The 15,620-nt window shown below is 43.3% G+C and overlaps 1 protein-coding gene across 1 annotated transcript in view; it reads right to left on the bottom strand.

The window, feature by feature from the left end:
* Positions 1–15,620, bottom strand: part of PHF2 (PHD finger protein 2) — a 762,463-nt gene that overhangs the window by 105,444 nt on the left and 641,399 nt on the right. The window contains exon 21 of the mRNA XM_068253616.1: positions 10,640–10,904. Within this exon, the coding sequence (XP_068109717.1) occupies positions 10,640–10,904 (265 nt within the window). The remainder of the gene's footprint in view (positions 1–10,639; positions 10,905–15,620) is intronic.

Genomic DNA, 15,620 nt, shown 5'->3' with positions numbered 1-15,620 from the left:
CATAGTGGTTGAAGTGCATACTTGCACCAGTAAAAATGTAATTGCATTAGATGAATTACAGCACGTTCCAAATTATTATGCAAATTATGTTTTTCTCTGATTTTTCTAAAAGTGGCAGTCAGCATCATTTCTGAGTGATCAACTATTAGAGTATAATTTGAATATTATGGAATAAACCTCCTATTGATAACGGTATGTTTTAAAAAACATTTTTAAATGCACTGTTCCAAATTATTATGCACCATAGAGTTTCAAAACATTTTATGGGTTATAAGGAACTATACATGGTAATTTCATTAACTTGCAGCATTAGGAGGTAATATTTCCTGAAATCAAAAGCTATTTCAATTAAAAACATCTTAACAGGTCAAGTGCAATGGTCGCTTATGTGAGTGTTTTCACATACAGTGGCTTGCAAAAGTATTCAGCCTCCTTGAAGTTTTCCACATTTTGTCACATTACTGCCACAAACATAAATCAATTTTATTGGAATTCCATGTGAAAGACCAGTACAAAGTGGTGTACACGTGAGAAGTGGAACGAAAATCAGACATGATCCCAAATATTTTTTTACAAATCAATAACTGCAAAGTGGGGTGTGCGTAATTATTCAGCCCCCCTGAGTCAATACTTTGTAGAACCACCTTTTGCTGCAATTACAGCTGCCAGTCTTTTAGGGTATGTCTCTACCAGCTTTGCACATCTAGCGACTGAAATTCTTGTCCATTCTTCTTTGCAAAACCGCTCCAGCTCAGTCAGATTAGATGGACAGTGTTTGTGAACAGCAGTTTTCAGATCTTGCCACAGATTTTCGATTGGATTTAGATCTGGACTTTGACTGGGCCATTCTAACACATGGATATGTTTTGTTTTAAACCATTCCATTGTTGCCCTGGCTTTATGTTTAGGGTCGGTGTCCTGCTGGAAGGTGAACCTCCGCCCCAGTCTCAAGTCTTTTGCAGACTCCAAGAGGTTTTTTTTCCAAGATTGCCCTGTATTTGGCCCCATCCATCTTCCCATCAACTCTGACCAGCTTCCCTGTTCCTGCTGAAGAGAAGCACCCCCAGAGCATGATACTGCCACCACCATATTTGACAGTGGGGATGGTGTGTTCAGAGTGATGTGCAGTGTTAGTTTTCCACCACACATAGTGTTTTGCATTCTGCCTAAAAAGTTCCATTTTGGTCTCATCTGACCAGAGCACCTTCTTCCACATGTTTGTGGTGTCCCCCACATGGCTTGTGGCAAACTGCAAACTGGACTTATGCTTTTCTGTTAACAACGGCTTTCTTCTTGCCACTCTTCCATATTATTATTATTTATTGTATTTATAAAGCGCCAACATATTACGCAGCGCTGCCCAATAGATAAAAGGGTTAACATACAAGGTAGGACATACAGGAAACTCACAACAAAACAAGATCATGCAAATTATTTGATAATACAGTGTCATAGGTCAAAATAGAGATTGTTCTAGTCCACAGAAGGGGTGATTGTCAGTAAGATTGCATAATCAAGATGGAAACACTAAGGGAGAGGGCCCTGCCAGAGGCTTACAATCTAAAGGGTGGGGGTGGAGACAATAGGTGCATCTGTTGAGAGGGTGTCTAACAGAACATATTATGGTGCTGGTGTAGGGGGGTATGCGAGCATGAAAGGGTGAGTCTTGAGAGCTTGTGTGAAGGTATTAAAGGCGGGGGCGAGTCTGGTGGCTGGAGGGAGCGAGTTCCAGAGAGCAGCTTATTGCGGGTGGACCTGGCATTCCAGAGGCCACAGGAAACAGGGAGCGAGTGCCTAGGGGTAGGATGGATAGGAATAAGGTTATGCCGAGGGGGTGTGTGGGTAGTGTGTGTGTGTGTGGGGGGGGGAGGTGCATGGGGGTTGAGGGCCAAAAGGGAGTCTAAGGCCAGAAGGGGAGAGGGTGCGGGGAAACAGAAGGGGGACAAGGTGTAGGAGTTGGAGGTACAGCATATGGTGATGGGGGAGAGCGAGATGGGGAGGGAGATAGCTGGGAAATGGTGGAGGGGTCAGGGAGTGAATAGGAGGGAAGGGGTACATTTTGTACTGAAGGGATAAGGTAAGATGGGGTGTGGAGAGTGGAAGCATAGGCGGGGGACAGCAGTTAGACCAAGATGAGATAAATGTCACCAATGATGTGGCTGAAGGGGTTCAGCAAAGTTGAATCAATAATCAATCTGGTAAGGAACAGTCCACAGGAGATCAGCAGTAAAGTTGGCAGAACATGCAGAATGATGGCAAAAAATCCAGCTGTGTGTGATTGGTAGATGGGGTGTCTGGTTGGTAATGAGGTAACTTGTCTGGAGGTCGGCGATGGATCAGTTGGTGGGGAGTTCAGCAGTGGAGCAGCCAGCGAAGATCAGCAGTGGTGTGGTTGGTGAGGCACGGTGAAAGCATCAGTAGTTTGGTAAGCGGGTTTGCAGTGCTTACATTTAGCTGGCTGTATGTTTAGCTGGTGTATGTTCAATATGGTATTGAAGGTACTTCTATGCAGGGTGTAGAAAATCAGCAGATGAACAACAGCCCAGAGTTTTGTGCTAGTTCACTTCTGTTCCCTTCTGGCTCAATTCTGTTATAATTCTGTTTGTCTAAAGTACCCTTAAAATTAATACCCTTTAAATGTATACCCTGCTGACCAAGGTCATGCTGACTATATGATCTGCTAATATATCCCTGACTAGATTGATGCTAACAAGCAGACTGATTGCAGCTGTGAATATACTAGACACTAGACTCTAGCCACACAGAGGCAGGGCCAGTCTAAAGATATGCAAATTGTGACTAATGAAATGAAATAGGCAAATGGTAGACAGAAAGAAGCCCCAAATATTAACACTTATAATTAAGCAGAATGATGCAGAATTTAGAATTTAAGCATACAGCCAGGAAAATAAATCAGTTGCATACCATAAAAGCAGATTGATGCAGAATTTAGAATTTAGGCATACAGCCAGGAAAATAAATCAGTTGCATACCATAAAAGCAGAATGATGCAGAATTTAGAATTTAAGCATACAGCCAGGAAAATTAATCAGTTGCATACCATAAAAGCAGATTGATGCAGAATTTAGAATTTAACCTCCTTGGCGGTAATCCCGAGCTGAGCTCGGGGTATGCCGCCGGAGGTCGCCGCTCAGGCCCTGCTGGGCCGATTTACATTCTGAAAAAAGCAGCACACGCAGCCGGCACTTTGCCAGCCGCGTGTGCTGCCCGATCACCGCCGCTCCGCGGCGATCCGCCGCATGCAGCGGCGAAAGAGGGTCCCCCCAGCCGCCCGAGCCCAGCGCAGCCGGAACAAACAGTTCCGGCCGGCGCTAGGGGCTGGATCGGGCGGCTCTGACGTCAGGACGTCGACTGACGTCCATGACGTCACTCCGCTCGTCGCCATGGCGACGAGGAAAGCGAAACAAGATAGGCCGCTCATTGCGGCCTATCTTGTTACTTTCGATTGCTGGAGGCGATCGAAAGTACGCTTCCGGAGCGCCCTCTAGTGGGCTTTCATGCAGCCAACTTTCAGTTGGCTGCATGAAATATTTTTTTTTTAATTAAAAAAAAACCACATTGCAGCCTCCCTGGCAAAATGATTAAACCGCCAGGGAGGTTAAGCATACAGCCAGGAAAATTAATCAGTTGCATACCATAAAAGCAGATTGATGCAGAATTTAGAATTTAAGCATACAGCCAGGAAAATAAATCAGTTGCATACCATAAAAGCAGATTGATGCAGAATTTAGAATTTAAGCATAAAGGCCAATTTTTTGCCGTGCACGACTAATAGTTGTCCTATGAACAGATTCCCCCACCAAAACTGTAGATCTCTGCAGTTCCTCCAGAGTTACCATGGGCCTCTTGACTGCATTTCTGATCAGCGCTCTCCTTGTTCGGCCTGTGAATTTAGGTGGACGGCCTTGTCTTGGTAGGTTTACAGTTGTGCCATACGCCTTCCATTTCCGAATGATAGTTTGAACAGTGCTCCGTGGGATGTTCAAGGCTTTGGAAATCTTTTTGTAGCCTAAGCCTGCTTTAAATTTCTCAATAACTTTATCCCTGACCTGTCTGGTGTGTTCTTTGGACTTCATGGTGTTGTTGCTTCCAATATTCTCTTAGACAACCTCTGAGGCCGTCACAGAGCAGCTGTATTTGTACTGACATTAGATTACACACAGGTGCACTCTATTTAGTCATTAGCACTCATCAGGCAATGTCTATGGGCAACTGACTGCACTCAAACCAAAGGGGGCTGAATAATTACGCACACCCCACTTTGCAGTTATTGATTTGTAAAAAATGTTTGGAATCATGTATGATTTCTGTTCCACTTCTCACGTGTAAACCACTTTGTATTGGTCTTTCATGTGGAATTCCAATAAAATTGATTCATGTTTGTGGCAGTAATGTGACAAAATGTGGAAAACTTCAAGGGGGCTGAATACTTTTGCAAGCCACTGTAAGTGATCCGCTTTCTATTGAATCACAAACGCGGCTCCTGTACCATTTTCTGAGCGTTTGCGTTTAATAGAAAGTATAGGGAAATCGCAAAGCACTTTGAATTGCGATTTACTGAGCGCTTTAATGAATGAACTCAATGTATTTATTCATTTCCAGGTCAAAGAGTTTACTTCCTGACTGACGTCTGTGAACTTCATTGCATTGTGGGAAATAAAAGGTTTTTCCAACTGCCAAGCAAGCAACATCTGCTTGTGTGCATATACTTTGGCGATGGTGGATGGGCAATCGGTACAAGTCATTGCACGCATTGCGAGGGGTTGCTAACGGCGGTGGCCTAGCGCCCGTAAAAACGGGCCTTTTTACGAGTAATTATATAATTGCATAATAATTTGGAACGCAGTATAAATTGTTGCAGACAAGTGCACTTTCTGTGAATGCATAGTGGTTGACACACATATTTGTACAAGAAGAAATTGAATTGTAATGTGCAAATTTAATTGTTGTAGACAAGTGCACTTTTTACAAATACCGTATTTTTCGGACCTTAAGACGCTCCGGACCATAAGACGCACCTAGGTTTAGAGGGCAAAATCCAGGGGAAAAAAATTCTAAACCTGGTGTGTATGGTGCAGGGGCATCTTGTGGAGCTTCCACCAAGCTGTATCTATCTCCCAAGTACACTAACCCACCCTGTCACCAATAATAAAACTAATAATAATAAAATTAATCCCCACTAACTACACTAACCACATGTGCAAGAACCACAAACCAAAGTGGATCTGGTATTTGCATTTTCTTGAAGTAGGTGCAACCACATCATCATTTTTCAATTTCCTCCACCTCCTCTGCAACAGATTCCCATTGCTACTCGCGACGTCGGTGCGAGCCAGACTTTCAGCAGCGAGGAAGCACCAGGTTTTGGCTGCAGGTTTCGTGGCAGCAAATTATGTTTGTCGATGCAAGCTCCAGCGATTCCTTCAGCTCCCCTAGCTTCCAGTCCTATCAGCCTACTGTACCAGATGTCTGGCAAAGCATCCGACTATGGGGCCAACAAACAAAAAAGTAAATGACTCCAATTCATGCCTAGCTAAACTATTAGGCATGCAGCTACCACTGCCATTCGACATTGTGGACACCTCCCGTGACCTGATGGCCTGTACTGGGCAGCAGTGTAAAATACCAATGAGGCATTACTTCGCCTACACATGACCATGTTATAGAGAAACTCTCTCAGGCATTAGTATTCTTAGTGTCTAGTTAAACTGCACCTCAGCATGGACAGCTGGAAAACCAGGCACAGAGTGGGACTTTGTGCCCTTCTCCGATCACTGGGTGACCTCCCTCAGTGGGCAGTAGAGATGAGCCAAAGTATTCACCTGGCAAATACTTTGCAGCGAAGAAGGGGTATTAGTATTCGCTTGTTCAGGCGAATATATAGTGGATTCGGTCTGCCTCTATACATCATCATTGCGCTAAACTTTGACCCCTTACATCACAGTCAGCATACACATGGCAGCCAATCAGCTAGCATCCCCCCTGGACCCCCACTCACTTTTAAAAACGCAGTTGCGGCAGCCATGTTGGATTCATTCTATGGCTGCAGTGATAGAGTGAGCAGGGAGAGACTGAGCTGCAGTGTTGCACATAGGGAAAGCATTAGCTAGGAATCTATTCTGTGTCACCACTGCCTTTCTAGCTGTTTATACAGTGTCCTGTGCAGGGCAAAAGAGTCCTTTACAGGACTGTTATTGGTATAGGGTGTGTTTGTATAGCGTCCTCCTGACTCCTCCTGAGTCCTGAGTGAGCATTAAAGGCCCTTCTCAGGGCTGCTATAGGTTGTATTTATACGGACTTCTGACTCCTGAGTATCAAAGGCCCTAGGTTGTATTTGTACAGTGTCCTCCTGACTGGGCAGGCAGTGCATCCAGTGTGCAGTGTCTATTGAGCTGCACGTCACACACGGGCACACACTACTAGTGACTGAGTGTGTACAGAATACACCCCAAGATCATAAGTGCTATTCTGCTTTTTGCATTTTGATTGCGTCATATATTGCAGACTTCTGCATCCAGCCACTGTCTAGTGTATATCAAGGTGCACGCGATAGTCAGACGTGCGCACACTCCTATTGATTCCGTGTACAGAATACAGCCCAACATTATAAGTGCTATTCTGCTTTTTGCATTTTGATTATGTTATATATTGCAGACCTCTGCAAAGTGATCCAGTTCCTCTTCACTGGCAGGGTCTTTTTGTTGTATTTTCTAATATTGTGAAAAAAATTGACACGCAGAGGCAGGCCACACTGTGGTGGTTGTCGTAGGGGTCATGCTGGTGTTTTTTCCTGTGGTCCTAGTCCTAGAATGATGCCCAGTGATCAGGGGCCACGTACCATTTCCTGCAGTCCTAGAATGATGCCCAGTGATCAGGGGCCACGTACCATTTCCTAAGGTCCTAGAATAATGCCAACATCCCAAAGCTCACCAGTGTGGGTTTTTTTTTGTGTGCCTGCCTCTGACAACAGCAAAGCCATTTGTAACCTATGCCACAAGACTTTGAGTTGTGGGAAGTCCAACAGCCACCTAGGCACAACGGTTTTGTGAAAGCACCTGAGCTCCAAACACCCATGCCAATGGAAGCAACACAAGAGAAGAAGCAGCACCCAAAGCTGAAGCCGCCGTCCTCCTGGTCCAGCTTCTTCAGCCACGTCAACCTCTGTTGCCCTTGTCCCTTCGCAGCCACCCTCCACTCCGCCTCTCACCTTAAGCAGTTCCTGCTCATCTGTCAGCTTCCTGTCAAGGAAAGCTGGGAGCAGAAGAAGCCGATGTCTCTGAGTCACCCCCTTGTCCAGCGTCTGACAGCTGGTTTGTCGTAACTGTTAGCCAGCCAGCTGTTACCATACAAGCTGGTGAAGTCCGAGGCCTCGTAAATTCTTGCGGAGATTTGGATTCGAGATTTGCAAACCTGAAATTTGATATTTGGCACATCTATGGGGTGCATTAGTCTGCGAAAGGCATTACAGCACTAGCTACCCCCTCCAGGGAGTGTGTTGGAAAAGCATGGGCCTCTCCAGTCCATTCCCTTCTCCTCTTGCATTCTTTCCTTCTATCGGCACCCCCTCCCTTTTCAACACTCCTCCTAAAAATCCAGTACGAGAGGAAACTGTTGTTAAGTGGGCACTCCACTAGAAAAGTCAAACGTCCAGAGAACTATTGCTCTCTTTGCCGAAAGAGGATGATGCCCTCCTGGCTCACAACAAGCCATGTGGTGTGCGATCACGGGGCAAAACGTCTGCCCTCCCTACACATGGGCTGCATAACACCTATGCTCATGCTTTGCGAACGTCCTGAACCTGGTAGTGCAGAAGATCCTCCATACGGTAGGATTGAAAGACTCACTGAAACAGGCTCTCTCCATCTGCAGCCACTTCTGCCGATCCCCTACTGCTGCCACAGCACTTATCAAAATCTAGTGCCAACAGAGCCTGCCATCACATAGACTGATTTGCAACACTTTGACTAGGTGGAGCTCCACCCTGCACACGCTCGTCTATCAGTGTTAGCAAAAGCTAGCCATCCAGCATAACTTGGTCAACATGATGCATGGAGGCACCAGAGCCCATGGTACAGACACACAGCTGGCCTATTTCTCCAGTGACCAGTAGCTACAGATAGAGACCCTGTGAAAAGTACTGTCCCCCTTTGAGCAGGCCACCAATGTTGTGAGTCAGGAGCATTCAGGCTTAAAGAGGAGCTGTCAGCCATACTATCTCAGAACCCCCCCCCTCCCCCCACATATATAAGTAGAAAAATACTTGCTCTACTTACAAAACATCTATTGCACTGTCCACTTTTTTATTTTAGTGATTTTTCTACAGTAAAACAAGAGGACATCTTTCTTAGCATTTCCCATTTTAAGCGTGGCTATTTTGAAGCCAATCCTGATGTAATTTCCTCCCTTAGTCTCCTCTGCCTGATTTGCCCACCCTTCACTATAGAAAGTGCATTGTCTCAGCATGAGAAATATTGGCCAATCAGAAAGGAACAGAGGTGTGGGAGGGGAAAACAGGAGGGAAAGAGGTTCAAACAATCAGACTGCATTAGTTAAGTCTGAGGGGAAATAGAGAAGCAAAAAAGGGCAACCCAGCATGCCCTGCAACTTCCTTTTTGCGTACCAAATTTTGTGTGTAACAAATAAGAGTCAAGTAAACTGGGGAATGATCATTTATCAACAAGAAAAGTACGTGATTTTAACTTTAGGATTGCCTGGTTAGCATCGTTATTACTTGTTTACCAGTTAAAAATAAACAATTGACTTTTGATTTTATGCCCGACAGTTCTTCTGTAAACAACATGATACCCATTAAAATTTCAATCACAGCACCTTTCTGAAAATAAAAAACACCCAGCTCTAGATGTCAGTTACCAATGCGGTCTACACTCAGTACACTACATCTTAGTACCTGTCGCCAATATGGCTCCCAATGCTCACTTGAGAGAAAATAAGACCTGTTTTAAAGAGCTGCTTGCACAGGGTGTTAAGGTCATCATGTATAGAGTATTGTTACTTGTGTGACTATATTAACCCTTTCCACTCGGAGTTCTTTACTAAAGGAAGTCGTTTCTGCTCTGAGGTTTTTTTTTAAGAAATGCGCTCTCCCTCCCTCTTACTCTCTCTCTCTCATTTTAACATGGAACATAACACCGTAACATGGTATATCTTATTTTAAAGAACACATTATAACGTTTCATTTGATACCTTATTTGGACAGTTTGGCATCTTCTATTCGCTGGTAGTAGAGGAGAAAGCCAAGGTATGGTAAATTGAAAAACTGTTTCCTGGGTGTAATCCGGGCCTGCGTGAGCAAGTTTCGCAATAATGGGTTGTTTTATGCCCGCCACCTGGTGTCTTATTGTCCCTACACAAATTGCAATCTTTGGTATTTCGATTGGGCATATTAGCAATAAAATACTGGCTACTATTTATACTCTCCCCCAGTCCATTCCATAGGATTCCATTGATACTCTGTGCAGCTTTGCAGGCAATCTGCAAGAAATATACAATTTAATCTACAAGGATTTTTTATTTAATTTGCAGAATAGAATCTGCAAAAATGAATCAGCAACCATTTTTTATTTAAAAAAAAAAAAAAGCAAAGAAACAGGAGAGACATTTAAATGTAAAGGTCACTTCCTGCCAGCCAGGATCGCGGACATCCGGTATGGGGCTGGGGGGCACTAACTGTGTGGGCATGTAGTATTACATGCCCACTAAACGGCGCACAGTGATTGGCGGTTTGCTGCAGTCCCGATGCGCTGCAAACCGCTGCTGCAGGGATGTCCCGCATAGTGGGACATACGAGCGCATTGTTTTTTTCCGTAAGTCCGGCTATGCGGGACATACGAGTGGAAAGGGTTAAACATATTAAGTCTGATCTATGTAGCAGCAGTGGTCTTGTCTTGCTGCCTCTTCTATGGTCTGAGTTTATTACGTCCATTTATCAACTTCATTTGTACTTAAGAGTTCTTATGGCCCATACTCACGGGCTACAATTGTTGCCGCAACACGCAGCACGCGCGTGTTGTGGCGACAGGTCGCCCGTGAGTATGCGGCGTTGCATGGGCGCGCACCCCGAACCGTCGCAACTCCGCCGCAACTGTCGCTAGTCCGCGTGGGTATGCGGACTAGCGACAGCAACCTTCATAAAGAATACGGCGCTTCCGGCGGGGGGAGGAGGAACGTCGGCGACAGCTTCCATTGCACCGCTGGTCCCTCTTCCTGCGTGTGTACGCGGAGGGACCTGGCGACGAGCTGTCGCAGGCCTGTCGCGCACACACTCACGTGTGCTGGCGACAGGCCAAAAAAGTTGCCCGTGAGTATGGGCCATTAAACACAGCTAAACTTTTTTAGGTTTCCTACTGAAGAATTGAATAGCACGAAAAAAAAAAAATGCAGTGATGCCCACTTTCATGCTATTCTTTGTTCACAGAAGTAACACAATCAACATAAACTACAGAGCTGTTCTATATAGCAACCAATCTGGGTTAATTTTAAAACTTGTGCTGCAAAAATTAAGCAGAACTTGATTATTTGCTGTGGGGAGTGACTTCACACTTCATGAATTCAGCCATTGCTCCAACAATTCAGGTAACTCTTCACATATACAATTTACCTTTGGCAGCTGAGTTATTTTGGGAAGAGACAGACGGTCTCCTTTGCGTGAGGAACACCCCAGGGGCCATAGGCTGGGACCCTCGGTTTACTTGCGCTACCCCAAACGTACTGACACCAGCTGTGTACTCGTGGTCCGTTAGGCTAGATCCCAGAGATTCCAGCTTTGTGGCTTCAGGAGAACTGCTTTCCTGGCACAGTTTATTTGTGTTGTTGGGTGACAGCTTCTTTTTTGTACTCTTTTTCTTCTTGACCTTTTGTTCCTCCTTTAAGGAAGCAAACAGTTATCATGAAGCTCATGGAAATAAAGACTGATTTCAAGACAGAGTCCTGTAGAATGTAATGACAGGAAACTTGACATGCTCTTTAATTAAAAAAAAAATGTTTATTGCTTTATTTTTTTGGTCTACTGTTTATATTGGAGGTATTTTAGCAAACATTATTTTATCTGCTTTCTTGCTTTATAAGTATATACAAACACCACACAATGCAAAGCATTTCTAGCTGTGAGTCTGGTATAGGCACACCTGTTATAAACCTGGGCAATTCAAAGTAGGCTTATGGTGAGAAAATACATTATTATTATTACTATTATTATATTTATTATTATATAGTTATGTAGTGTCGCATGGTTAGGCCACTAACTGCCTCACATAAAAGCTCACAATCTCATCTCTACCATCCTCATAGTCTAATGTTCCCACCATAGTCTAAGGTCATTTTTGGGGGAACCAATTAATTTATGAGGAAGATTTTGGGTTGTGGGAGATTTAAACTTCATGGCTTAGCACATTGGATGTTTTTGAGTTGGTAAGATGTCAACCAGGGACTTCAAGGCTCGGTAGTGCTGCTAAGAAAAAGTTCTAGGCATTTCAGAGGTTTTATGCAGTAAACATTGCAGGTTAGCAAATAGAAATATTGCAGGAACCTCTCTGTCATGTGCCACACATTTGTTACACCTTCCCTCTTATAGCCACACAATGCATCTGAATAACTTTCGGGCCCTGTCAACGGAAGGATCAAGTCCTGATCCCTGGAGGTACAATCCTTGTGCATGTGTACACACTTTAACCCTTGAAACTAGTGGCTCTCTATGAAGACAGAAATTCCATATATTTAAAGCTCCTTGGACAGAGACAAGAGAACCTGGTACCAAACCAAGATTCTTAGGATCATGAATGTGAAGGGGTAATCATTAATTTATCTGTAAATTACATTTGCTTGGGAGAATTTTTTTATTTTGATGATTTACTTTAGAACTGAGTTGTAAAGTAGGGGCATTGTTTTACCTTCTCAGATTTGGACATTATGCATAACAAAGGACGTGAGAGGAATATGGAGGCTGCCATATTTATTCCCTTTTAAACAATACCGGTTACCTGGCTAACCTGCTGATCCTCTGCCTCTAATACTTTTAGCCAAAGACCCAGAACAAGCAGCAGATCAGGTGTTTCTTACATTTTTGTCAAATCTGACTAAAATAGCTGCATGCTTGTTTCTGGTGTGATTCAGACACTACTGCAGCCAAATAGATCAGCAGGGCTGCCAGGCAACTGGTATTGGTTAAAGCGGACCTGAACGTCCTCTATACCCTTTACAGAAACACATTTATTTGTTGCTGCTTATAGAAATCCTGCAATGAATCTGTAGTGTGTCTACTTCCTGCTTTCATGAAAGCAGACGTGGAGTTAACATCCTGTGTTTACGAATTAGCTACTCTGCCCAAGACTAACGAGATTCCTGTGCTGACACAGCTGAGAGATCAAATTACAGTTATGATTAGTCACAGATGAGGGGGAATTAGACAGGCTAAACTCTCTAAAGACATACAAGGTGGATTAATCTGTGTTTTCCTAGTGTCCTGTGCATCAGTTCCGGTCCACTTTAAAAGGAAATAAATATGGCAGCCTCCATATAGTTATTGCTGCAGATTCCCTTTAAGATTTGTTGCACATTATAAGGTAAAGTGGATGTGGAATAAGTGGTTGAGTACAAAGAGACATAAGAGATAAGTGGCAGAGAGAGACAGACAGAGGTGGCAGGTAGAGGAGCAGAGATAGATCTCCTGAAATGCACTGCTACACATTACATGCACCACCTTCCCCTTATTACTCACTTCCATATTACACCCCAAAAACAAAAGTTTGCTTTCTTAAAACAGAAAGAATTTGTGATAATTCAGGTTGGAGTGAGCTTGAGATGTCTCCCAGTGCATCACTGCTGAATATATGCAAATTAACCATTGTTGCCCTTCGAAGCTCAACACACCTCCAGAACCGCTGGAATGCAATGATGTGTCAGCTTGGCAATTTGTACAGAGCCATAATAATCCAACATGCATACAGACTGTTTCGGATTGTTTGATCCTCATCAGTGCATGGCATGGATTAATTTGGCTCTATGGAGTAGGGCATTGTAACACCGAGAGGTACAGACTAACCAGCAAGCTCAGAACCAGAACTCATTGGAGTTCTGGTTCACCATGAGCTTGCTGGTTAGTCTATATTACACCCCTGCACAGTACACATACAATGCCCCAGTACACTTACACTTCCCCATATATCATACACAGTATTATGCCAACCCATATTTTACTGTTCCATCAGTTAAATAAATAGGTATACATGACTCCCCCATTACAACTGCATGTATGAAATTCAGCACATCACACCCACACATACAGCAACCATATATCACATAGGCACAGGCCTACTAAAGGCCTGATGCACTAAATTATGTTACTAGCGCAGTGGGAGCACAAGCCGTTAAACCATTAGTGCTACGTACTTTACAGTGGTAATGTGCATTACTATGGTATTATGCTTTATAATATGCTTTTATATGCTCCCTTGTAACTGTAAACTTGCCATGCCCTCCCTGCATACGGCAACTTTATCAGCGTTTAGTGCATCAGGTGCTTGATTCACTAAGCATAGCGCCGCGTAACAGCGCAAGTTAGCTACTGTTATGTGCACTAGTGAATCAGCTTGCCTTAATTTGGTCTCCCTGCACGCTACGTGCGCTATTGGCAGTATATCGTGCATAATCGGGGAACGGGTACTCAACGCATGCCATGCTACTGCTGAATTATTGTCACTTGACAGACAGCTTATTGGGCCAATCAGAGCGGGGGGTCAGGTCATTTAACCACTGAAGCCTATCTGGACAAACATTCTAGTCCAGATCGGCTGCGCACACTCCGGCAGCTACCACCGCCGGCTATTAGCCCAGCGATCAATGAATGGGATTATAGATCCCATTCAGTGATCGAAGCCCCCCGCAGAAAAACCGACAACCTCTTTTCACAAACAGTTTCCCGTCCTCCTAATGCTTTTTGACTGTGGCCATCTTGTGGCCAAATAGTAAAACTACACCCTCATCCATTTTTTATTAAATAAATATATTTTTTTACATTTAAAATTAGCTGTTTACCTCCCACACCAAAAAATTACCCAAATAAAAATGTTTTTATATATTTTTTTTTAAATTACAATAAAAAAACAAACAAACAAAAAAACAAATAGTTACCTACGTGTCTGAACTTTTTAAATATGTATGTCAAAGGAGTATATTAATATAATTTTTTAAATTATGGGCTTGTAAATAGTGATGTACGCAAATTGAAAACATGCACCTTTATTTCCAAATAAAATATCGGCGCCATACATTGTGATAGGGACATAATTTAAATGGTGTAATAAGCGGGACAAATGGGCAAATAAAATACATGGGTTTTAATTACGGCATGTATCAATTTCAAACTATAATGGCCAAAAACTAAGAAATAATGATTTTTTTCTATTTCTTTCTTAATATTTCTGTTAAAATGGATTTAGAATTAAATTAATTCTTAGCAAAGTGTATAACCCAAAGAAAAAACAAGATATAGATCAATTCATTGTGATGAGTAGAGATAAAGTTATTGGCAAATTAATGGGAGGTGAAAGTTGCTCAGATGCAAAAAATAAACAGCCCTGTGGGCTTAAGTGGTTAATGTGACTGGACCCGCTGGAGCTCAGGGCGGGAGGAGTGGAGCCGATGTTAAGTTACTAGCGTTCACTATGCTGCAATTCAGCAGCATAGCGGGTGCTGAGTGCTGCTCCCCAATTATGCACGCTATGCTGCCAATAGCGTGCAGGGACACTGAATTAAGGCATGCTGATTCACTAGTGCACGTAACAGTAGCTAACGCGCGCTGTATTACTATGTTTAGTGAATCAAAGCCCTAAGTCCCATATGACAGTATCAATCATTATAAGGCCTGTTGATGTTTGTTCACCCATTGCATCCTACAGTAAGCTGGAAAGTATTGGCTTGCTAGAATTTAACAGCTTTTTGCACAGTTGACACAAATAGCCACACACTCCTCAATTTTCCTGTGCGATCACTCTGAAGAAATCTATGCCCCAATATGTCAAAACCGGTTGACCAAAAATTAATCAGAATTATCGATCGGATCGAAACTAACGATCAATCAGGGGTTGGGCAGGAGGGGCGGTAGATCAATGGCCCATAGTGCTACAATGCAGTAAGATTGAGTTGAATAGATTTTCATACTGTTCAAAATACTGTTTTTCATGCTTAAATCAATTGAAAATCAGTGGAATAGATCCCTCTAAAGAAGGATCTATCTTTTTGCCACATAGGGTGACAATCTACAGTACGAGTGTACCTTTACCTTTAAGATATAAGGACTGAAGGCCTGGAGAGAGGAAAGGTGAGTGATGTGAACAGGAGGTGACGGGAGAAGTAGGAAGCACAAAGCTACACTGCACTTGTTTCATGGGGACTTATCTTGGATTTATTTAGTGAACTTGGATAATACAGAGGGGGCTATAATTTGCATTCTTGAATAGCATCACACAGGACAACTTTAACATATGGTAAAAGAACCAATCCTAAGACTATTCTGAACGTTTCTGTCATCTGCTGTAAGTTCAGAAGTTGTCATGAACTTTTGATTAGAGCATTCTGTTTACTAT

This window comes from Hyperolius riggenbachi, chromosome 9, assembly GCF_040937935.1.
Source record: "Hyperolius riggenbachi isolate aHypRig1 chromosome 9, aHypRig1.pri, whole genome shotgun sequence".
In the NCBI taxonomy this organism is placed as follows: Eukaryota; Metazoa; Chordata; class Amphibia; order Anura; family Hyperoliidae; genus Hyperolius; species Hyperolius riggenbachi.
This window is presented reverse-complemented; position numbering and strand designations above follow the sequence as displayed.